The sequence below is a fragment of the Aethalodelphis obliquidens genome, unplaced genomic scaffold (assembly GCF_003676395.1).
Source record: "Aethalodelphis obliquidens isolate GAN/ISIS:26980383/991018 unplaced genomic scaffold, ASM367639v1 scaffold2, whole genome shotgun sequence".
NCBI lineage: Eukaryota > Metazoa > Chordata > Mammalia > Artiodactyla > Delphinidae > Aethalodelphis > Aethalodelphis obliquidens.
In genome coordinates this window covers 88,880,840-88,907,591 of record NW_020837946.1, presented here as the reverse complement: position 1 = coordinate 88,907,591, position 26,752 = coordinate 88,880,840, and the positions used below count along the sequence as shown (strand labels likewise).

At 33.7% G+C, this 26,752-nt stretch overlaps 1 protein-coding gene across 1 annotated transcript in view; it reads right to left on the bottom strand.

The window, feature by feature from the left end:
* The window catches only part of LRP1B (LDL receptor related protein 1B), a 1,467,083-nt gene that overhangs the window by 77,034 nt on the left and 1,363,297 nt on the right, over positions 1-26,752 (bottom strand). Inside the window, exons 78-81 of the mRNA XM_027078335.1 lie at positions 18,937-19,053; positions 17,054-17,227; positions 15,110-15,235; positions 8,020-8,184 (exon numbers count right to left, since the gene is read on the bottom strand). Coding sequence (XP_026934136.1) covers positions 8,020-8,184; positions 15,110-15,235; positions 17,054-17,227; positions 18,937-19,053 — 582 coding nt within the window. The remainder of the gene's footprint in view (positions 1-8,019; positions 8,185-15,109; positions 15,236-17,053; positions 17,228-18,936; positions 19,054-26,752) is intronic.

Genomic DNA, 26,752 nt, shown 5'->3' with positions numbered 1-26,752 from the left:
TTCACTAGACTGAAGGCTCTCCCAGTGCCATATTAAGTTCCACACTACACGTTAACAAAGTGCCTTGCTAGATGTATGCATATAATAAATGGAGGTTAATGTAGTTATATATTACTTCTGTTTATAGATAAATGGAAGCTTATCTCATATAAACTGTTGTAGCAAATTTTCATACAACATAAATTAATAATAAACTCTTGAAATTTAACTAGGTAACCAGTAATAGCTGATGTCAAACATGGTAAATACATAACTAGAATCACTAACCATCTATAGTCAATGATAAATATTAGTAATATCCGTTAGCACAACTGAAGATTATAATGTTCATAAGAAAAAATGGAAATGCCTTGGAATCTCATAGAGTTCTCTAAACTTCATTGTTCTTGCATGGCCCTTATATACCAAAAATCACGGTCTCAGTAAAAATGGTTGATTCTAAAATATTTCATAAGAATATTTAATAGTAATTAAATAAATTTGGTACAAAGTTAAATTACTTGTTTTTTTTTTTTTTTTTCAAATCAGGAAGACCTGAGAAAGAAACCTGGTTAGATATTTATTAATTGTGTGGCTTTGGAAAACTTAGACATCCTCACTGGATCTCCTTCTGGATCTCATTCTGCAAAATGGTGATAGCAATGCCTGCCATGTGCTGGTAAAACACTTGTCACAATGCCTGCCACATAGCAAGTACTCAATAATTGTAGGTTTATTAGTAATAGTAGCATTGGCATTATTATTACTCTTAGTATTGCTATTAAACAAATCCTCAATTTTGGTTGTTATTTAAACTTCACTGAGTACATCTGCCTTTGTTAAGAAACTCCATATGGAATCCTGATGCATATTTTTTCCATTTTCATTCTTTTGAACAAAACATGCCTATAGGTAATCTATATATATCAGTTCAAAACAGTATATTTTAATATACATAACAATGAAATCTTTCCTATTATATAAGTAATTATATGGATATCATAAAGATTTATCACTAGTCCCTGTTAAATGAGCATTGAATTTATGTGACGTGGTTACAATTTACATCTAGATAAATGAATCTTTAACTATATGCTATCTTTAGTTATATACTCACAGAAATTTCTCTGATATGGGCAGACAATACTGATGATTTTCAGTGATAATAGACAATGTCTTAGAGAACTGACTTTTGACATAATCTATGTTCTCAGATGTTAGTTTTCTTACTTAATCATGCTAGCTTACATCTAAAAAATGCCACAGAGTGTTTCAAATTAAATAAAATAATATAATTAAGGAAGTTACTAGAATCCTTGGCACCTGAATTGAGAATTCAATTATAGTAGTCACTATAATATGACAATAATTATGTTTGTAAAATTTTCAAAATGTTATAATTATTGAATTACTGCATACTTGCTAATAATTTTAGAGTAAAATTTGCTGGGTAGGTTTAAGTCAAGTAATATATCAATCAATATGTTTCTCAAAAGCATATATTTTCATTTGAATATTATTAAGGTGTATGTTGTTGGCATTTTTCAATAACGATTTAAAACTGTAAGTGTATCTTTAAAAGCTAGATTTATTTAATAAACAGTTTTTAAGCTGATTATAAAAATGCTACTCATCTGGGCTTCCCTGGTGGCGCAGTGGTTGAGAGTCCGCCTGCCGATGCAGGGGACACGGGTTCGTGCCCCGGTCTGGGAAGATCCCACATGCCACGGAGTGGCTGGGCCCGTGAGCCATGGCCGCTGAGCCTGCGCATCCGGAGCCTGTGCTCCGCAACAGGAGAGGCCACAACAGTGAGAGGCCCGCGTACCGCAAAAAACCCCCCAAAACCAAAAACAACAACAAAAAATGCTACTCATCAGTTTAATTTAATTGATATTGTATGATTTTAGTAGGCAAAATAACCTCTCTGCTCAATATTGGACAAATAAATTATAACTCTTTTTTCTATCTAAACACAACACCTGAAGATGTATGGTTTACTCAGCATTTTGTAGTAATTTTTAAGGGAAAAGAATCTGGAAAAGAATATATATATATATATATATATATATATATATATATATATATATATAAAACTGAATTACTTTGCTGTAATTTCACTTTACACCTGAAACTAACATAACATTGTAAATTATACTTTAATAAAAAATAAAATTAAAAAATTAAATTTAAGAAAAAAATGTGGTTGATTGTGATGAAAGAATGCTAGTAAAAGTAATTACATGTGAATTTCTTAGGAGACCATGACTATACTTATTATTTCTGAGTGGTAGATATCTGCTAGTGAACATTATTGATTGGTTCTCTTTTTAAGCAATTTATTTGAATTCATACTCATTTTTCTATGTGAGCCATGCTGCTTACCTTGTTTAACTTGGTCTTGTGCTTGTAAATTTTTGTCCCTGGTTATAACATTTTATACCTAACTAGTTTTCTATGCATTCAGTCATTGTTTAGTTCAGATAGTCTGACACACACATTGAGTCTAAGTAATAAAAATATTTAATTGACATTTAAACTGCAGGGCATATTTATACACATTTACATTTAATGTTCTCTGAAAATGCTATCTAAAAGTAAGCATCTTTAGTAAAAACGTCTTTACTATTTGGACAAAAGCTACATTCTTTTTTTTTTTTTTTTTTTTTTTTGTGCACGGGCCTCTCACTGTTGTGGCCTCTCCTGTTGTGGAGCACAGGCTCTGGATGCACAGGCCCAGCGGCCATGGCTCACGGGCCCAGCTGCTCCGCGGCATGTGGGATGCTCCCGGACCGGGGCACGAACCCGTGTCCCCTGCATCGGCAGGCGGACTCTCAACCACTGCGTCACCAGGGAAGCCCAAAAGCTACGTTCTTGTTCCTTCCTACAGAATAAAATAATAAGCCAAGAAACAAATCATCATAGCATCATTCAGTTACTTACTGGATTAAAATCCGAAAGCCTGTCTCCTGACCTCTAACCCCCAAGACTGCTCTCCTTGGTGAAATCTGTCTTCACTTCTGACTTAGATTCAAGTAATAAAAGTTTTGAATGCTTTAAAAAATTGCTAGTCTTTTTGATAAAGAGATTTGACATTCTACTTTTCCACTTAATATAATGTTTTCCTGGACTGAAAGTGAGTGCCCATTTATACATAATTTTAGCAAGTTGACTATAGCTGTTGGGTAGTCTTAAGTATTACAAAGATTACAGAGAACTATTGAGCAAAGCCTGACAAAGAAAATAAAGAACCGTGGGCTTTATCCAGCTCCCCCCAGGTACTATTTAATATATTCTGACATGTTTCAAATTATAGGTCACAATCTATTTATATTTATGGAACGTTCATTTTTAGCCAACATTGTGGAGATGAGACTGAAACATTTTTGTCTTTTCTGTGAATATAAGTAAGCCAACTCAAGCCTTCTGACATTAGCTTAGAGAGCTATAAGACTAAATGGTTCAGTACTGCTCTCACCATATGGTCCAAACGAACCAGTAACTATGACTCATGAAGCCAGCAGCACAGTTAAAGAGAATCGTACTTTCATTGTTATGAAGATTCAAGGGCCAAGAACAGTGCCTGGCACTTAGTAAGCAGTTCAATACATATTAATTATCATGATCCTGACAATGATAATAAGTAGTGTTATTTTAATTTCTGATTCTAACAATAAAGCATGGTTGAATATTTAGAAAATACAGAAGTATAATGAAGAACCTATTACATATGCAATTTTTTCATATTGGGCTCATAGTATACAAGCAGGTTTTTTCTTGTGCTTTTTAACTTTAAAATAAAATGTGAATATTTTTCTCTATTATTATATAGTTTAAAATTATAGTTTTGTTTATCGTGTAACATTCATCTTTTAGATATGCTATATTTTATATATTAACTACTTGAATTTAGGTTTTTATCTCCAATTCTATATTATGAACAATACTACATTGAACATTTTCACTTCTAAATATTTTATTTTTTATTATTATGTAACCTTTGGAATATATTTCTAAAAGTGACATTATTTAGTTAAAGGACATTGGAACTTTTTTGTTTGTTTTGTTTTTTGTTTAATTTTTGAATTTTATTTAATTTTTTTATACAGCAGGTTCTTATTAGTTATCCATTTCATACATATTAGTGTATTCATGTCAATCCCAATCTCCCAATTCATCCCACCACCACCACCCCCCTGCTGCTTTCCCCCCTTTGGGGTCCGTACGTTTGTTCTCTACATGTGTGTCTATTTCTGCCCTGCAACTCCTGCTGAGTAATTCAGAATTGCTTGCTGCAAGGCTTGTACCATGAACATTTTCTTCTGGTACTGATTTAAGGATGCTGGTTTCACCTGTGTGTGACTGGGCTCCTCCTCCCTCTTTTCCCACTTTTCTCTGTTTTTATATACGTTTGTGTTCATATATGTTCATGTTCTGCCACTTGCTCCTTATGTTTTTTTGGTTTTTTTCCATTGATTTGTCAAAGCTACATATTCCTATGTCGCTTATTTTTTAAATTATATGAACTATTTTATGTTTTCAATTTTATATTTTCGACTTATTCTCTTGGATTCTTAAAAAGCAAATAGGACCAAATATCCAGCTTTTACCACTTTCTAAATATAATCAATATCTATGTTAAGGGAGCTAAGACATCAAGCTTAATTTAAATTAAAAACAGCCCTCATTTAAATATAAAGTGAAAGAAAAACTAAGAGGGACTGTTTAAATGTATGTTCACCCTTTATCAAGATATTAATTAGGTGACTGTGTACTTTACAGCCCAGATACATATGTGACTTGAGAGACATCAGTATATATGTTTCATAATCTGTTTCATACTGTTTCAAAGGTGCCCCAAATTTCCTAGCTTAACCTGCCTTTGAGCAAACATTTTTAGGGTAGTCATATTTGATCATAATTGATGGCAGTCACATATGCTACCATCATATTTGGGGCAGTGGCCCAGATAGAAAGATCTTGAATAAATGAGATAGAAAATTATCTCCATCTACTTGGCTATTATAAGGGCCCTTTCCATTGCAGTGAGAAGATTTTGATTTTTTTCTTTCCTCAAGAGAGCCCTCTTTCCTCCGGCTTCATTTCTGGGAATAAAATCTTCCACTGCCAAAATACACAGATGTGGTGACAGAGGGCAACACAAAGAGAGCTTCTGCTGTCTTCTTGTTGAATTCATTTAAATACTTCAATACAAATGAATTGCCTACTATAAAAAATTGCACCATCATCTCTTCACGTAGCCAGTTTTACATATATTCAAACTTCCCAAATTAGAATTGCCTTCCTTTATGCATAATTCCAAACTTTGAGTGGGAGTATTTGAGAATATTTTCCCAAATTTACAAAATTTCTTGCTCCATTCCTCTAAATCAGTTGTGTAGAAAACCCTGATTCATTTTGATAGAAACATCAAAAGTCTAAATAACAGACCTATAAGAGTATGGAAAATACCACACAGAATGAACATAGAGAATAAATATTCATAAAAGTGAAGATTAATTGTACATATAATTACATAAATATCCATTACATCTGTGATGAAAAAATAATTCCATAAATTATACTCTACTTTCTACATAAAATGACTGAATAATTCAATGCTTTATTCTATTTTCCATTGCTTTGCCAATGTAAACTTTATCTTAAATGTAGCCTCCTAGGAGCAGGTCACAGAAATTAACTACATGGATCCTTGTTGATATAATCAATGTCAACCTATTTCATTTTGTAGTACCTTCTTATATGGATACAGCTCATATATCTAGTTTTTAGTTTTCTTTATTACAAAAAACCTTAAGGAATGAGGAAAAATTCATTCCTACATGTAAAATTTTAATTAGGCCTCTCAGATGTGTGCCTTTAATTAACTGGTGACATTTCTTTTGTTCAATTATTATAGTTCTATACAACTGTCACAAACTTATAAAGTTTAATTAAGGCTGCCCCAAACCCTAGTTACATAGTGTCCACATAGGAGTTTGCCAAAGGCTTAACTGTAAGTAAACCGACAATGAATAAATCTATGAGTTGCCCACTGGGATTTGTTTCACAAATTAACATTTGTGTGGAGATAATGAGGTTCTACAGTCTATAATACCAAACAATGTTTTATAAAACCACATTTTTAAAAGTGAAAAGTGCTTTGTAAATGACTTAATTAGCTATTATATTATTATTAATTATTAGATGCTATAAGACAATAAACTACATGGCTATATCTCAAGTTGAATTCATATGAGAACTCATTTATATTACTAATTTGAAATATAATTTTTTCTGAACATATTATCTATGTAAATCAAGATCTAATACTCTGGGTGCATAGATAAACTTGATATATTATGGATTTTAAGAATGCAGCAAGGTCTGGACAAATGATTTGAATGAAACATCAAAAGTTGTGCTGTATTTATATATATTTCAGGATCCATTAACAGGATAGCAAATTCAATGTTTCACAGAGATTTGTCCCTGTGCATTGATTGCAGGTTGAATAGGTAGCCATAGTTTGGAGTGCCAAACTCTTTATCTAGCTGGCTTAAATATTTCCAAAGGTAAATATAAGAAAATCATCTGGTCACAACCCAAAGATTTTTTTATCTTAATGAGAAAATTAAGTTAACAATTAAATAATAAAACTCTTAAACAACTCATTTGCATAAGAGAAGCTTCTTCCCTAAAGCTAAGTGGTATGTTTGTTGCTAAAATATAATTACAGGTCACACTCTTTTACTGTACATTCAATGGATTCTCATTTGCATAGTCAATGAAGGTCTCAGTACTACAGTTTTTCCCACAGCAATAGAATATACTTTATGGACTAGCTCCCCCTCAGGCAGAATGAATATATGTAGTAAGACTCCTAGTGCCTCTTTTAGTTCAATCAACCTGCTGAATATTTTTTCAGAATTCTATTGAGTAGTTACAATTATCTTAATTATCAATTATCAATAAGTCCAAAATATTTATAGGTATCAAACTATCAAACTATCAAAGAAGTAGTATTGTTTTTACTCTTAGAATGCAAATCAGAAAACAGCTTGCTTCTCCTGAACTCCATTGAAAATGCTGCTTCATGTGGCTCTTTGTTAGCATTATGCTAAATACTTCAAAGAATAGCTTAAGCAATAGAAGCAGTGAGAAATCCCAGTAAGAAAGAAATTAACCACATAGGGGATGTGAAGATCATATGGATTGCTTTTCTATCTGACTACCTAAATCTGCAGTTATCGTAGGAAAATTAAATGTACATAGATTTCACTCTAATAGTTGCATAATCTTCTTTGCACTAATACTGGAATTTGCAAATTATATTTCTATTATGTATTATGGTTAATTTTTTTCCAGTGGGAACATATTTTAAATTTAATAGAAGTCAGTAGGAAAATATGTTTTAGTATTCACTTATGTGCTGTAGAAAACACTTTTTGCGAGCATAGATATAGCATAAATTAGTAAGAATCTCAAGTATATCCGAATATGTAGTAAACTGATGTTTTCAAAGCAATATGTTTTGAATATACTACATTGCAATGACAACAGAGTAGTTATGATTTTAGATGGAAATTATGATGCTCTAAGATGTACTGATATAGTATGTATATATTTAAAATAAATCTAATTTTTAATAACATGAGTTTTAGCATCAGGCAAACTTCAATTAAAAAAAAAAAAACAGATTTTGGAGTCAAATAGATAAGGCTTCTAAAACTGATTTTGCCTCATCATTTTAAGCCAGAGTCAGAATATCTATAAGCACTGAGCCCTGTCAATGGCACGCACTTAACACAAGATAATCATCATTATTATTGTTAATTTTTGTGACTTGGACTTCGATTGATATACTCAATTTAGAAAAAATGCCACTGATTACGTTGAATTAATTATTAGATTTAATTTTTGTTAATGTATTTGTTAAGACAACAGGAATTATATTCATAGCATTAAGTATTTTCTGTAGATTTTTCACATATAAGGAAAATTACAGATGATCTGAATATACAATGCCACTCAATTATTTACCTAGAGCTGATGGCATGCAAGTTCCTCCATTTTGACAGTAGTTGCTACAGTGGTTGATTTCACATCTCTCTCCTGAATAACTAGGCCAACAGTGACACCTCAAATCACCTTTCTCATTTAAAATGCATCTTCCTCCATTTTCACAAGTCAGTTTGCATGAATCATCTGGTTATAAGAAGAAATGTACAAATTAGCATGCCATTCAGTAGGTGGTAGAATAAGAAAAATTCAAATAAAGAAAAATTAAATACTAAGATTCACTTTTTTCCATAAAATTCCAAAAATAAATACCCCTAATATAAACGTAGAAGAAACAAAATACTATCTGAAAATAGAGAAATAGATTTCAAACATTGTTGAACGGTGAACACAAGTATTGAATTAACTTTTATTCTTTTTTAGGCTTAAAGCATTGTTTACCATTTCTTATATTTGTTAAAACATTAAACAATAAAACCAACTGAAACTTTCTAAAAATAAAATATTTTCCAACCAATATGGGTTTTTTCATGATATGGGCAAACATGTCCTAGTTTTTAGAAGTGTTTGATATTAAACCAAACCGAAATATGTAAGATAAATATATATACAGTCCCCTACATACGAACTTTCAAGTTGCGAACTTTCAAAGATGCCAACGTGTGTTTGCATGTCCTATCACATAAGTTAGTTCACGTGCCTGGTGTACTTTGTCACGTGCCTGTATCCTCTACAAGTGGTTGTGCTTTTGTGTACTTTACTGTACAGTATTGTATAGAGTACAGTATTTTTATTTCAAGCCCAGGATGTCCGGAAGCAAGCGTATAAGCAGCGGTGATGTAGCTGGTACTGAATGTCAGGCATGAGTGAAAAAGCAGCTTGCCCTCCATCTCCTATTGCTGAAGATCCTTCAGCTCTACCCTCCCCCACCTCCTCTCCCTACTCCAGTCAGTTACTCTTCTTGCCTGTTCACTCGCTGCCGGCTCCTGTATGCCAGCTGTTATACTTACTGTACTACTATACTTTTCAAGGTACTGTACTGTAAGATTAAAAATGTTTTCTCTGGGCTTCCCTGGTGGCGCAGTGGTTGAGAATCTGCCTGCTAATGCAGGGGACACAGGTTTGAGCCCTGGTCTGGGAGGATCCCACATGCCGCGGAGCAACTAAGCCCGTGCGCCACAACTACTGAGCCTGCCCGTCTGGAGCCTGTGCTCTGCAACAAGAGAGGCCGCAATAGTGAGAGGCCCATACACCGCAATGAAGAGTGGCCCCCGCTTGCCACAACTAGAGAAGGCCCATGCACAGAAATGAAGACGCAACACAGCAAAAACAAACAAATTAATTAATAAACTCCTACCCCCAACATCTTCAAAAAAAAAAAAAGTTTTCTCTATTTTTTGTGTTTGTTTTTTATGTATTATTTGTGTGAAAATTATTATAAACCTATTTCAGTACGGTACCATATAGCTGATTGTGTTAGTTGGGTACCTAGGCTAACTTTGTTTTACTTACAAACAAATTGGACTTACGAACATGCTCTCTGAATGGAACTCATTTGTATGTAGGGAGTATATATATAGTATGTATAGTGCATATATATAGTATAGTGTACATATACAAAAACATATAATTTTTAGTATAGGGAAACATTTAAATGAAAAGATACTCTTTGATGTACATCCTTATCAGCTATATATTAACACACAAAACTAAAAATTACTTAGATTTGATACAAGATGGTGATAAAACAGTGTCAGAAACATTTTTTTCCATATATAAAATAATTAGGCAAAATTTGCCTATATAATACATTTTGACTGAGAGAAAGAAAGGATGATCATTCCTTGGGGGTCACAAAATCATTTTTAAAAATATGATGAGTCTGATTTATGATAAAGATTGGTTTGGAATCATTTTCCACATTATTTTTCTGTATGTGTAGACATGGCCTTGCTCCATTAGAACTACTGCTCTACATAGAACAGGACATAATGTCCAATGGAATAAAGACAATTGACAATATTTTAAGAGCATTCTATTCAAAAAATACCTTTTTCTACAGTCATGCTTACTTTATACAAAATAAGATAAAATCAAAACAGCCTATATTGTTCACTCAAGATGCATTGGCACAGACATAACAGAAGCTTGAATAATTATCACTGCAATAATCACAAAAACATCTTAAAGAGCCTCAGTGACTTCAAATGACAACATAATTCAAGTATCATAACCACTGTCATAAACAGAGATCATCTATCAGCAGTGTCAGACAAATTTCGAGATTTTTGGCATTGCAAAGCAGTTTCCAATACTTTGTCATGTAGGGAGGCTTCAGGTTGGCATTACTAAAGTCTGCATTTGTAATATGAAGGGCTCTCTCATGAGGCACTATATACACAGAGTATAAAGAAAATGACAGTTGATGTAGTGAGACCTGTTTTTAAGTCCTAGCTCTGCCCCTTACTAGGCATACAAATTAACCTATCTGAGCCTTAGTTATTTCTACTTTAAGATAGCCTTAAGGACAAATGTGCAACTTAACTCATAGGTTTGTTGTGAATATTAAATTAAATAAGAAACTGGAAAGTAAAAGTCAAAATTATAAAACTTTGTAAATTTTTAAGTATATAAGTATATAACATACACACAAATGAGAATTTGAGTTCTAGCCATACTAGAATAGTATGAGGATGAAGACCTGCGATCTGGGTCTACAAGGTGTATTGTTAAATTTCAACAGGAAATTGAGGAACTTACTAGGTAAATTACCCAGTAACATTCTTATTCAGCATTAGGTATTGAGTGCCCATAAGGTGCACTGAGAATATAGCTCACGTGGAGTGGCATCTATGAATACCAGAAGGTGAGCATTGTTGAAACTGAATGAAAGTTACTGTGACTGGACCTGGATTACAGAGTGTGAAGGCAGGAACTGAAAGAGAGAAGTGAATTTAAAGAGATAAGCAGAGTGTCATGGGAGATCCTTGGATGTTGGACTTTGCCCCCATAGCAATGTTAGGTCTTTGAAAAGTCTAAAAAGTCCAAGAATGACTGTACTGGTAGGGGTTAAACTGAAAGCAGGGGGACTATTAGGACTCTGTTTAAATTGTCCAGGCTAGATAAGATGATGGCCTAAAATAGAGTAATGTGGGATAGATAATGTAGACATATTCTGAAGGTAACTAGAAGACAAAAATCACATCAGAGGGAAAGGAAAAAACAAGGATAATTCTTCAGTTTCTAACACGAGGCCAATAGGACCTGAAGTGTTGTTTTATCTTTGAACATATTAAATTGGAGATACCTATATAAATGCAAGTGGGAATCTCTAGCAAAGAGTTGAATATAGAGGTCACGTTCTCAAGAAAGATCTCTAGTGAAACATGCTTGCTCAATTTAAAATTTACCAAAACATTTCTAACTCATTCAGCATGAAATATCCTAACTGGAGTTGTGAATGTGAACAATGAAGATAAATATTTAAGGTATTATGATCACAGTTAGGATTGTTATGGGAGGGCTCCTTTTCACCTGTAGGTGTTCTGTGTAAAAATACATAGGTATTCAAGATCTCTACATGTTAGGACAGGTTCATTTCTATAATGTGCCTCATTAGGCACCAGAAATTTAAAAAATATAACACTGCCTGATGAAATGGAAGTAGAGTTACATTCTTTCAAAACCTAACTGTAATAGTTCTATAATGAAAAAGGAAGCTGCTTTTGTCAATAACAAAATCACCTCCAGAAGCCAAGCTCCAGCAATTATAATCAACTATAGGGAAGAGCAGGTGAACAGTTCTCCAAGAACGCATAACATTTGAATTCAAATTTCTTACATGAAGATTAAAAATACTCAGGGTGCTCATCATTTAACAATAGCAGCTAGAGAAAGGCAAGCAATTATAAAGAGCTGAAAAAGTTGGCTGTATCAAATGCTAATGTCAGGAAAAAATTAATTGGCTTTTATCTTCACCAATCAATAATTCTAAAATCCACTTAATTATCTTCCTAACCGAAGTGGTTCAAGCCATCCATTACCAAGGCTCATATACAGAGGCCAGTGTGAATACTTTTTAACACTCAGATTGTTTAAAATATAAGATTTTCTTTTAAATCATAAAATAAACATTGAGGAGGTTTCTGTAACCCTGCCTTTCAAGCAGGATTGAAATAGTAAAACTAAAATTTATAAAAAAGTTTTAGATCTTTGTATATTTAGACAAAATGCTTCCTCATTTAAAACATAAAACTATACAATTTGGTAATAGCTTCATTTTCTTGCTTACTTCATGACAGATTTATTTTAGAGTGCTGTGTGTCTACTTTTTGCAAGGCATTGTGCTAGGCACTTTCTGTATGTTATTTCTAGTATTTCCAATGACTCTGGACATGGGTACTTTGGGTGACTTGGAGACACTGGAGTGTATTATGTGATGATTAAGAGTGTGGAATGCCTAGGTCCACCTTAGGGTACCACCATTATTAAGTATTGTTAGACAATTGAGCCTCTCCATACTTCAATTTTTTATGTGTAAAAATAGGGGCAATGACAGTATAATATCATTGGAGTTTTGTGAGGATTAAATGAAATTATATATGTATCTATATAACATACTTAAAATATGCTTTGCTCATAAGCCTTCAAGGTATTTATTATTATTACTAGCAGTAGTAGTAGTATTTATTGTTAATCCAATTTCACACAGAAGGAACTGAGACTGAGGGAGTACAGGGCCAAACATATTAGTTAAGTGATAGATCTTGGCTTAATCCAAAGCACCACCTCAGCTCTACTCCAGACCATGTTCTTCCTGTATATTTGTTGATTTTGTATTATTGAATAAATTATTTGCATTAAGCAAAGAGGAAAAAGGGAGGTTATGTAGAAGAGACAGTCTTATTTACTTATAAAAGGAAAACAAGAAAAGCTGTCTGCAACTTGACCATAAGAAAAAAAAACACACTTATAATATCTGAACCAGTGTAAAAGTCACACTGGTAGCACAAGCTGTGTACTTCTGTGCAGAATACTCATCTCTTTCCCAGGGGTCTCTCCCACCCAAACAATAGTGTAAGTAGACATGGCACACAGGAGGCATCTGTGAGAGCACTGCTTATGGGTATATATGGAACTAGTGAAAATGAGGCACATCTTCCACAAGGAAGGAGTTGTTGACGTTTTTAAGAATCTGTTTCTGAGATGTTAAGTATAGAGTTTGTGACTGTGTCAGAGCAGTGAGTGAAAAATGTACCTGAAAATGTTCATTTAATTCTCTTATTCTACCATCACAATTGAGATCATGGCAACTCTAGTTGGGAGAATTGGTAGAGGAAGGGTGCATCCTAGTACCAGTGACAGCATCCCTTTTCAATGACTGGCACTAAAACACCCATCCAAAATACCAGTCATGATTCATATTTAGCTCTCCGTTAAGAATGTTCCAACTGCCACCCACAACAGCACTTTGCACATCCTACACACTAACTGGAATAAATGACTCATTATTTTCTTTACAGTCCATGCTTTCATGACTTTTCAGACAGTTTCCTCTTCTCAGTGTCCTCCTCCTTCATTCCTATTTAATCTAAATATAATCTAACTTTGCAGATCTTGTTCTAATGTCATGTTCTATAGGAACTAATCAATTCTCTAACTGGATAATCATCTAATTCCTCATAATAGCATAAAGTCTGTCTCTTTTGTGGCTTATATCACTATTCACATAAGTATTTATTGGTGTTTGTGTCATTCATCATTTCATCTTTTCAACCTCTTCAGCTTTGCATATCAAATGATTAAAAATACATATTAAATGGAAGAGCTGTGACAGTTTTAGACACTGAGTGCCTTAGGAAAGGCAAAAGTCTTCAGCTGGCAAAACCCCCAGCAGAGAACAATGAGACAATGATATGGGGGTATAGATGCTGACTGAAGGCAAAGACACTGTGTTCACATGAGGAGTTCATTTAAACAGAGAAATACAACCGGTGGGAAGCCCTGCTATGAAGAGATCCTAAGTGTGTATCTCATTGGAAAAATGTTTGCTGTGACCCTCAAGTGATTTTTGGAGCACTGCATTTTTGTCTGTGACATAAAATTAATGTGTTGATTTTCTTTTCTCTTAGTAGCATTTTTTTCCCATTATGGCTAATGTCTTGAATATGAGGAAACTTATTGAAAGTCTGCCTGGATATCCAAGAGACATCTCTTTCCCTTTCCCATCACACTATTTTCAGTTTTGATTTTTTTCATTTGATTTTTTTCTGTTTTGTTATTTAACACATACTAGCATCTGAAATAATATTTCAAGTTTTTAAATGTTTGTTCCAACCTCTAGCTTCTAAAATATAAACTTCTTGAATGAAGAAATATTTTCAGTTTTGTTTCTAACTTAGTCCTTTGTTTCTAAATTAGTGTTATGCTTTGCTCAGCTTAAAATATGCTTTGCTCATAAGCCTTCAAGGTATTTATTATTATTACTAGCAGTAGTAGTAGTATTTATTGTTAATCCAATTTCACACAGAAGGAACTGAGACTGAGGGAGTACAGGGCCAAACATATTAGTTAAGTGATAGATCTTGGCTTAATCCAAAGCCCTCAAAATATTTATTATTATTATTAGTAGTAGTAGTATTTACTGTTAATCAAATTTTACATAGAGGAAACTAAGATTTATTTTCTAAATTAATCATCAGTTTCTAAATTAGTGTTGGCACACAAAACATATATAAAGTTGCTAAATGAATAAATGGATTTGGGAGTTGGGTTTAAACTAATAGCAGAATGGCACCCTCAGAAATATCATTATCTTTACTGATACAGGAGCTATATAAACAGGTCTCTTGATTCTGTGTGTGACTTCAAAGTTCTTAATCTAGTCTTCGATGCACAGTAAGTGCTCAATGCAGCTTTGTGAACAAATGTAGAAAGCATTGATGGGAAGTCATCATCAGAGAAAAGAATAGTTTACACAGGCATTCAAGAACCAGTGATATCATGGAAATATCAGTGATGACTGAGTAGCTAATACTGCTCAGTTTCAGTAGTTGTGAACATTTACTGTATACAGTAATTCATTACTTACAGAATAATGAAGTTTACCTACCTAACAGGCTGTCATCATTGCAGGTGCCATTAATCAAATATTTTCCTTCTGGGCACACACAGGTGGCCCCAGAAGGATTCAGCAAACAGAGGAATTCACATGCTAGATCCGAGCATGGATTGGGTACTGATCAAAACAAAACAAAAGAAAAAAGAAACACATAATTATAAATACAATAGGTTTCAAAAACATAAAATTCAATAAGGTGAAATGATGAATTAGCAATGTTGAAAAGAAATAACATCAAATTTTTACTGGGAGTATCTTATTTCAATATTCCAATTCTCCTTTATAGATGAAAAGAAATTACTACCCAACATTCAACATTAATAGAAACCTTACCCTACTTTACATTTCCCATGAGGGAGAAGAAATTATTCAAGCACATACTTTGTCACTTTTCCTTTGGCAAATTTAGGTAGTTTCAAAACTGGTTTAACAAACAGAAACAGCTCCCCCCTGGTATTTACAAAGGCTTAAAATCCATATGTAGTTGTCTGTCAGAACACAAACAAAACATGGCTTTTTTCCCTAAAAACATGTTTAATATGGTATGCTTTCCATCAGATAGGAGTTTGTGTGCATGGATAAATGGGTACCACATTTACTTTTGTCTATATTTCTATCCAATCAGTATCCTCTGCAGCCACAGCTGTTGCGTGGCTTTCCATGCAGGATCTGTCATTAGAATGAAACAGAAATGGTATCTAGGCAGTGAAATGGTGACTATGAAAGTGGCTTTCATTCTGTAAGAACCAGTAATCAAACACCTATTATACTTAGGGCAGACTTTTATTAATTTATTTTTTATGATGGTGGAGATATTTGACTATGAATATGAATCAAACAGAACTAGAGGATGAGAGGGAATATCCTCATATTAACCTTGGAACCATATGTGTCAGATCATTAGCAAAGAGTAGCAAAACACTGAATAGAATTTCAGGAAGGTTTTAGGGGAATATATGTTGTTTTAATCTGTTTCCAAAACTGATTTGGTAAATATCAGTTGCTACCTTTCCAGACCATCATACCAAATGAGATTAAATCCCTTTTTTTTTTTTCTTTTTGCGGTACGCGGGCCTCTCACTGTTGTGGCCTCTCCCGTTGCGGAGCACAGGCTCCGGACGCACAGGCCCAGCGGCCATGGCTCACGGGCCCAGCCGCTCCACAGCATGTGGGATCCTCCCGGACCGGGGCACGAACCCGTGTCCTCTGCATCAGAAGGCGGACTCTCAACCACTGCGCCACCAGGGAAGCCCAATTCCTTTTTATTTGCCATAAAGAATAGTTATAAGTAAATCTGAAAGTTTTTTGAAGGGTGAACTCATACATAAACACAGATCATTAGCGTTTCAGCCACATTTTATTCCTTTGTTCTTCGATATTTTTTATGGCTTTGTTGGAAACACATCTTTCAAAATAACTATGTCAATTATTTACCTATTTTTTTCTAGGAGAGAAAGTAACAATAAAAGTCATAAACCATGAGAGAAAATACAACCTTTGGGAACATTCTCCTCAGATACCTTTAAAGATGAAATGTTAAAGCTATGATTTTTACTTGGTTATCAGAGAGTGAAAAAGGCTAATGACAAATTTCCTTACTTGCGTGGTTTATCTATCGACCCACAAAGTTTTATTAAGAATTTAGAAAAACACAAAATAAGAGACAAATTTTTATAACAAAGTTAATTCTAATTGCAAGAAAATACAAACAAATCCTGAAATTTTCATACCTGTTTTTGCAAAAATAGCAACTATTGCATTATTTATTTCTTGTCTTTGGTAATTTGAAAAGTCTGGTTATACCAAAATTAAAGTGAACTTAACTTATTGGGGTTAAGCCATGAATAGAGTTAAGAATTTAAAAATACTTTATTTTGAGAGTCATAAGAAAGAAACTTTGTCAATATAGATAATAGTATAAAATATTATACTTACAGTCTAGTTGTTTATAGCGATGAGAAATCAAAACACCTTTTGTTTTATCGACATCTAAAGCTAGGTACTCTACTGAACCATGGCCAAATTTTTGTACTCGAAATACACCATTTTTAGGTCCTGCTCCATATATATAATCTTCGAAGACATCAATCCTGTGTGGATGTAACAAGCCTAGAATTTTTAAAAAATGCAGTTGTAAGGGGTGCAATATAAATACTCAGACTTAAGAAAACTAAGTTCATCCAAGATCATATAGAAAATATTATTCCTGTTCATAAAAAACCTTTCAGAATTAGAATGTTTTTAATATTAGCTGTAACATTGTTAGGATTAATTTATTAGCAGTAGAAATATGTGAGATATTAAACTTGTCACTCAGAACATAAAAAACACTTCCATCATCACTTTAATCATCATCACCAACACAAAGCATTGGCTGGGGGACATATTATACACAGTAATATTTTCTGCTGTACAGTTTGCAAACAACAACAACAAAAAGCCTACAGGCCAAAGTTATCCATTGCTCAAAACCAGGAATTTACAAAATTATCATTTTGTGTTCTGTATAAAATTAATGGTCAAATTAGATTACCTGAATGACAATTTTATCAATCAATCATGAACTGATTTTAAACAGTAAAATCCTCCTCCAAAATTTGGCATTACTATTATCTGTTTTAGAAATGGGGTTAAGAAAACAAATTGGCAAATGGTAATCATACATATGACTAGTATGGCTGAGAAGAATAGTAATAATAATAACAATTTTTCATATTTTACAAAATGGCTATTATTTGAGAGAATTTATAAGAAATATAACTTTTGGTACTGAAATTTAAACAAGTAATATAACATTTATATTTCACTTATTATCTAAAGGTTGTAAAACATAAAATGCCTTTTAACATATATTTTCCTTCAATGTTCCTTGAAACAGTAAAATGTACACTTAAGCTAAAACAGGTAAATTTTTGCAATCATTTATGTGAATACGGAATTTTTTTCCATCTAGGGTTATGGAACCTACATACAAAAAACACACACTTCCAGTAAAGACACAGTGAAAGTTCAATGCAATTATTTTTCTTGAAACTTCTCTGATTTTGTTTAAAAAAAAAAAGGAAGCAAAGCAATATTCAGTAAATAAAATATGTAAATATAAAAACCTCAAGTATATATTGTGAACAATTGGTGTTAAATAGGTAAGCAGTTTTGGTAGGAAAGGGAAAGAAGAACAGAAGGGAAATCAATTAGTTTCATCAGAAAGAACTGAGATTGCCAGGCAAAAAAAGTGTGAGACACAGAAAGGAGTCAAAAATGAGAGTAAAAAATAGGAGGTAGACACAGAGATGGAGATATAAAAGGGTGCCACAAAAGAAGAGCACATGTAGATTCTGCAGTCACTTGTGTGAGAGGTAAGTTGTCATTTTTACATGTTGCTTTTCACATGGATGAGAATATCCTTATCAACTACCTAAAATAATAATTTTTACTATGATGTTTTACTATATACAATAACTCATTTCCTACTTATCACTGCAATTTGAAATAAAAATTAGCGTTCACAGGCACTAATCTCGATTACTTGAAGTGTTCTGCTCAGAACAGAACATCCACGGAAGCAACAAACAGAATGAATATTTTTTGAATCCGGGTAGCAATGGACCACGTTTGTTCTAGAGTCAAGAAGTTCTTCTGGCCTGGCCTCTTTGTTATTCTAGTAAGAATGAAAATTGTAAGGAACAGTAAGAGCTATAAGTTGAAAAGAGAGAGAATTTGAGGAAATACAGAATGTAAAGCTTTCATATTATATTTATGTATCATTATTTAATACTTTCAGTGATAATTAAAAGCAAAAACAAGAGCACTTCACAAACCTTGTTTGCTGCTGACAGAGATTACTGAATCAGAGCCGTCATATAGAACGCTGCCAATAACAGAGAGCTCAAGGTCGGCCCAGTATATCCGTTCACTGAAATGATCCACGGCCAGACCTGCAAAATCAATACACACAGACAAATAACAGCAATACATTTGAGATTATTTAAAATTATGTTTCTGCTCTTTTAATGTCTTATTATAATTGACATTTTTCTTCAGACATCTTAGAAATTACTCAGTCTATATCACAGTAGTGCAAAAATCAGAAAAACAGAAATAGCTTAATCCCTATCTGAAATACATGTGTATAGATTACATAGAATTTATTTAATAAACTGTGGCAAAAAAATCTTACTTCACATAGGGAAAGCCACCCTAGATATCTTTCCTTTCTACACTGCTTTCTTAATTATGGTTATTTTCTAAAAGAATTTCCCATGATACTTTCATCATTTAAATCACTTACCCAACCATTATTTAAAATAATTCAGTGTAATTAGTTATATTTTGAATCTTTTCATAAAGGTGCATTTCTCAGAATATAAAAGGTTCATGGGCTTAATCATAAGATATTTTCATCCACTTGGAATTAGTCTATAGTGTTATGAAACACCTGTGTGCAGGCTGAAGTATAAATTGACTAAAGATTGATGTTTATAGTAGGGAAGAATGAATAGTAAATTTCTTAATTAAGGTTCTAGTTGTATTGATACTTAAATTTTTCACTCTATTTTTTTAGTCTAATCATTAATTTGCTCTGAGACTGTTTGTCCTTCTTTATATCATCAGTATCTGTTAGTGAATACCAATGGACTAACATAATATGTAGTAAAAAATCATGTTTTGCTATTTATTCAACTTTTTATTTTGTATTTCATAATGTGATTGGAGTCTAGCCGGTGTCTTCTTGCGCAAATATCAACACATATAATACCTTAAGTAAACTTCATTCAGTATAGAAGAGTAAGATCTATGACATATGAATTATATAACAAATCCTCACTGCTATAGATATTCAATTTTTACGACATAGCTAGTCTTTAGATATGACATACTTTGATAGTACAATGCAATCAAAATACCTTTGGCATCTGAATGCTAAAGAGCTTTCTGAATCAGCTCATTCAATAAAAAAACCGAGGTACCTCTCAATGGCAAGGCAACTGAATGAAAAGTATTTTCGAGTTTACACTAATTGTATTCCTGTGTAGATGCGCCAAGATTAACAATCAAAATGAAAGCATATCATGCTTCATTTCATTTGGGAATAATTCTTCAGTTCAGTGTGTAGATCTATCCCAAATGTAATCAAACTAAATATAAATATTTCTCCTCAAGTAAAATATAAAGATGTTCTATGCCCAATCAGCCTCTGAGAAATGAGTTAACAATTAAAACAAGTGGCCCATGTTTTACTAGTTTCTGCTCAATGATTAATTTGTTATTTGGAGTTATGCTGGGAATTAGGTTTTTGTTTCTTCATGTATAATTATGGGTAACATGAACCATAAAACCATCCAGCTTCCTGCTGCCGCCATTCTGTTTCAAAAAGGTTATCTCAGAAAGATTGAAAACGCTTTTCTTTCTCTCTCACCAGTGTAATACAATACTACATACTAGTACCTGGCAGCGTATGGTGCAAGGGAGGAGCTTTTTTTTTAAAAAAGCTGTTCCCAGCATAATGCGTCTCTACATTTGAATATTAAATTTGTTAATCATATAAAAGAAGAAGACAATGGGTGTGTAATCTAATTTAATTACCAATATTGTTTCCTCAGATTCAGCAGCAGTAAAAATTTCTCAAACATGTCATACATTGCATTGTTAGTCTAGGCTTTAGACAAACATCTTCATCATCTCCAGTCCCATACCATACTATTTTGGATTGAATTACATCTAGATAAAAATTATATAACAAAGCTTCTGGATGAGTGGGATTTATATTCCCCCACATCCACAAATCAATGATTTTGATTTTTCCTTAAGCCTTTTAATAAAACAGATAGTCTTTTAAATTAAAAAGTTAAAAAAGGAGTCAACTTACTTTTTTGTTATAGAGATGAGTCAAGTTTATATGAAAGAACAAGTTCATTTCTATATAAAAATATCACATCTGTTTTTTGTCTTTAACAAAGAAGCAATAATAAAATGGGGGAAAAATCAATTCCCAGGAAAGTTATTCTTATCTGAACTGGGAATGGTGAATATTTGGAACCAAGTTGGTGTAAGTATAGAAAATTTAAAATAAAATGTCATACTTGTTCTAATCAAGCATAATGGAATCACAGTTTGGAAGTGTTATGAAAGATAAAGTCTCAGTAAGTTTTAGGAGCACATGATAATGACCCTAATTGTGTATTCATTTTCTAAACATCTCCCATGATATCAAGACTACTGTTACATTTTAGGGATTTTTGAATCTAACTTTTGTTGAACTCTGAAATTTTCCAAGATCTTCCCACTAGTTCCCCTATTTCCACTATGAACTAAAAAGAAGAAAGAAAATGGTAAAAAAATCTTATGAGAAATGACCACAGTACCAATGTGATATTTAAGAGAGAAAACTTGGAGAGAGAAATAAATTAAAATCACTATGTTTTCAGAAAGAGAGGAAAAGATTTTATACATTTTGTGTTAAAGGAAAGTCAAGATTTGTAAGGTAGTAACACCCAACAGGTGTGCACTACCCTATTCTTGATTTAAGAGGTATAAGAGGGGTCCAAAAAACTAAAAATACTTACCACTATGTCAAATTTATTTTTAAAAAATTGTTAAAAGTATTTTTTGAGATAGGTTGCCTACATAGGGTCTTAGATTCCGAACTACATTAAAGTTGTAATATATGTAATATATAGATATATATATATACACACACACACACACACACACACCATACATGCACACACACATATCTACTTATGAATGTTAGTAAAATAATGTATCAAGGAATTGCAAAATAGTCCTTAAGTTTTTATCTATTTCATTTAATTAGAGATCTTTTGTTGTTCAATGACAAGGAATTTACTGAGTGAATCAAATAATTACGACTGGTCCAGGGCCAGTGTGTACTTGTTTATTCTCTCAGAAATTGCCACGATTTGAGAGGAGGGAAAGGTAACATAAATAAGCTTCTGGATATCAAATAATATGGTATTTAAATCAGACTCATGTAATTCTACATGCCCTTCTACTGCAGGGAAAACTGGAAAGTATCCTTATCTGACACAGAATTCACTAACTCAATACAAATTTTAAGGCAACTCTCTTGCACCATACACTGCCAGGTACTAGTATGTAGCAAAGAATAAAACAGATGATCATGTTCCTGCTCTCATGGAGCGTCCTACTCAACCACCACACAATTGATTGAATCAGAATATAGATTATGCTTCTTATATTTAATATACGGCCTAACAAAACGAAGTGTGCCATTTGTTAAAAGAGATCTTAATACCATACCATGGGTTAGAGTGTTAAAAATTGCACGCATTCATCTCTTCATTCATTCAACATATAATTAGTCTTAAGCACATACTAATTACAGGCACTATAACATTCTACAGGGGATATAACAAGAATATCCATTATGGTTTTGGTTTAACCTGTTATGGTCTTGCTGGGCACATAGATTATACATTAAGGAGTCAATGATCTACTATATCATTAAAGCAGTAGATTATGGAGTACCAAGTTTGGAGATAACGAGTGCTTTCAAAGCCCAGAAAATTGAGGTATTCTCATGAGTTTGGAAAGGAGGCAATGGCAGTGCTGGTGGTGAGCAAATACAGGGCTGTCTGGGTGGTGGGCTAACTATCCGATCAGTACAATTCCAACCCTAGAATGCACAGAGGCTATATAAAGGGACAGAGACAATTTTCTATCTATTCCTATTGCTGTTCATAATGCCGATATCACCTTCACTCTATTGAAGTACAGAGTATAACCAAATGTACTGCATCCTAGTGCACAGTCATTCATGGATGCATCAGGAAAGACAGAATTTCCTTTAAACCCCAAACGTAAAGAACAAGATGTTACACATGGAGGGAAACAGAGGCATTATTATAGTTACTGATTTCCTATAATAACTTTGGAGTCAGGTCAAATATTTATAAACATACACCAACAAAAGAGAGAATATAGGTAAGTCTAAGATGTTTCTAGGAAGACGTGAGCAATGAATGTACATCCATGTAAGGATATCTTATAGAATATATTTACGTAAGTGCACGTCCTCCCACATATAACATGCATATATGTATATAGATGCAGAATGACTAACTGCCAGCTTTTCATTGTTACTTTCTAGTAATGTGCTATTTATAAAATCGAAATTATCTATTATTTCCTAAAAATCTTCTGAGATTTGTTTTTGACTCATTTGTATATCAATAACATTTGGCATGCCATACTTAAGAGTTATTAAAGATAAAGACAACACTGAGTGATGTTTCTGCTTGATGGAAAAAAATCCTGCCTAATTATATAAGACTAGTATTTCCAATATTAAGAAATTCACTTATTAAGCAGGTCAGCATGAAATAAAGCAATAAATTTTTACATGTGGTGTGTGGACTTTTTAAATCTTACAGAATTCTAATTGATATACAATGAGAAAATTAATCAAATTAACAAAATATACTAAATGACACTTTTAAATGTGGATAAAAATAATAATTTGTCCCCTTAAAACTAGAATTGCACCTGTGAGCCACTCAGCACTATAGGACTGGCAGTAGAAATACATTCACAGGACAACTAACTGCTGAACAATCATCGACAGGAAGACACTGGAACTCACCAAAAAAGATACCCCACATCCAAAGACATAGGAGAAGCTGCAATGAAATGGTAGGTGGGGAGCAATCACAACAAAATCAAATCCCATAACTGCTGGGTGGGTGACTTACAAACTGGAGAACAATTATATCACAGAAGTACACCCACTGAGTGAAGGTTCTGAGCTTCACATCAGTCTTCCCAACCTGGGGGTCCGGCAATGGGAGGAGGAATTCCCAGAGAATCACACTTTGAGGGCTAGCAGGATTTGATTACAGGACTTTGACAGGACTGGGGGAAACAGAGACTCCACTCTTGGAGGGAACACACAAAGTAGTGTGAGCATCAGGTCCCAGCAGGAAGGAGTAGTGAACCAATATGAGACTGAACCACACCTACCTGCTAGTGTTGGAGGGTCTCCTGCAGAGGCGGGGGGGGGCGGCTGTAGCTCACCGTGGGAACAAGGACACTGGCAGCAGAAGTTCTGGGAAATACTCCTTGGTGGGAGCCCTCCCAGAGCACCAAAGAGCCTGTAGGCTCCAGTGCTGGGTTGCCTCAGGCCAAAAAAAAACAGGGAGGGGACTCAGCCCCACCCATCAGCAGACAAGTGGATTAAAGTTTTACTGACCTCTGCCCACCAGAATAACACCCAGCTCTACCCACCACCAGTCCCTCCCATCAGGAAGCTTGCATAAGTCTCTTAGATAGCCTCATCCACCAGAGGGCAGACAGCAGAAGCAAGAAGAACTACAATCCTGAAGCCTGTGGAACGAAAACCACATTCACAGAAAGACAGACAAAATGAAAAGGCAGAGAACTAGGTAACAGATGAAGGAACAAGATAAAACCCCAGAAAAATGACCAAATGAAGTGGAGATAGGCAACTTTCCAGAAAAAGAATTCAAAATAATGAAAGGGAAGATGATGCAAGACCTTGGAAAAAGAATTGAGGCAAAGATCAAGAAGATGCAAGAAATGTTTAACAAAGACCTAGAAGAATTAAAGACCAAACAAACAGATGAACAATATAATAACTGAAGTGAAAAACACACTAGAAGGAATCAATAGCAGAATAACTGAGGCAGAAGAACAGATAAGTTACCTGGATGACAGAATGGTGGAATTCACTGCTGCAGAACAGAATAAAGAAAAAAGAATGAAAAGAAATGAAGACAGCCTAAGAGACCTCTGGGACAACATTAAACACACCAACATTCCCATTATAGGAGTCCCAGGAAGAGAAGAGAGAAAGAAAGGACCCAAGAAAATACTTGAAGCAATTATAGTTGAAACTTCCCGAAAATGGGAAAGAAAATAGCCACCCAAGTCCAGGGAGCGCAGCGAGTCCCAGGCAGGGTAAACCCAAGGAGGAACATGCCGAGACACATAGTAATCAAACTGACAAAAATTTAAGACAAAGAAAAATTACTAAAAGCAACAAGGGAAAAATGACAAATAACATACAAGGGAACTATCAAAAGGTTAACAGCTGATTTCTCAGCAGAAACTCTACAAGCCAGAAGGGAGTGGCACGATATATTTAAAGTGATGAAAGGGAAAAATCTACAACCAAGATTACTCTACCAAGCAAGGATCTCATTCAGATATGATGAAGAAATCAAAAGCTTTACAGACAAGCAAAATCTAAGAGAATTCAGCAACACCAAACCAGCTCTACAACAAATGCTAAAAGAACTTCTCCAAGGTTGAAACACAAGAGAAGAAAAGGACCTAAAAAACAAACCCAAAACACTTAAGAAAATGGTAATGGGAAAATACATATCAGTAATCATCTTAAATATGAATGGATTAAATGCTCCAACCAAAAGACACAGGCTCACTGAATGGATACAAAAACAAGACCCATATATATGCTGTCTACAAGAGACCCAATTCAGACCTAGGGACACATACACACTGAAAGTGAGGGCATGGAAAAAGATACTCCAAGCAAATGGAAATCAAAAGAGAGCTGGAGTAGCAATACTCATAGCAGGTAAAATAGACATTAAAATAAAGAATGTAACAAGAGACAAGGAAGGACACTACATAATGATCAAGGGATCAATCCAAGAAGAAGATATAAGATTTATAACTATATATGTACCCAACATAGAAGCACCTCAACACATAAGGTAAATGGTAACAAGCTATAAAAGAGGAAATAAATAGTAACACAATAATAGTGGGGAACACCTCACTTACACCAAGGGACAGATAATCCAGACAGAACATTAATAAGGAAACACAACCTTTAAATGACACAATAGACCCGACAGATTAATTGATATTTATAGGACATTCCATCTGAAAACAGCAGATTACACTTTTTTCTCAAGTGCACACAGAACATTCTCCAGGATAGATCACATCTTAGCCCACAAATCAGGCCTCAGTAAATTTAAGAAAATTGAAATCATAGCAAGAATCTTTTCTGACCACAACACTATGAGATTAGAAATCAGTTGAAGGGAAAAAAAATGTAAAATACACAAACACATGGAGGCTAAACCATATGTTACTAAATTACCAAGAGATCACTGAAGAAATCAAAGAGGAAATCAAAAAATACATAGAGACAAATGACAATGAAAACATGACAATCCAAAACCTATGTGATGCAACAAAAGCATTTTTAAGAGGAAAGTTTATAGCAATGAAATCCTACCTCAAGAAACAAGAAAAATCTCAAATAAACAACCTAACCTTACACCTAAAGGAACTAGAGAAAGAAGAACAAGCAAAACTCAAAGTTAGTAGAAGGAAAGAAATCATAAAGATCAGAGCAGAAATAAATGAAGTAGAAACAAAGAAAACAATAGCAAAGATCAATAAAACTAAAATCTGGTTCTTTGAGAAGATAAACAAAATTGATAAACCTTTAGCCAGACTCATCAAGAAAAAGACAGAGAGGATTCAAATCAATAAAATTAGAAATGAAAAAGGAGGTTACAACGGACACTGCAGAAATACAAAGCATCCTAAGAGACTACTACAAGCAACTCTACGCCAGTAAAATGGACAACCTGGAGA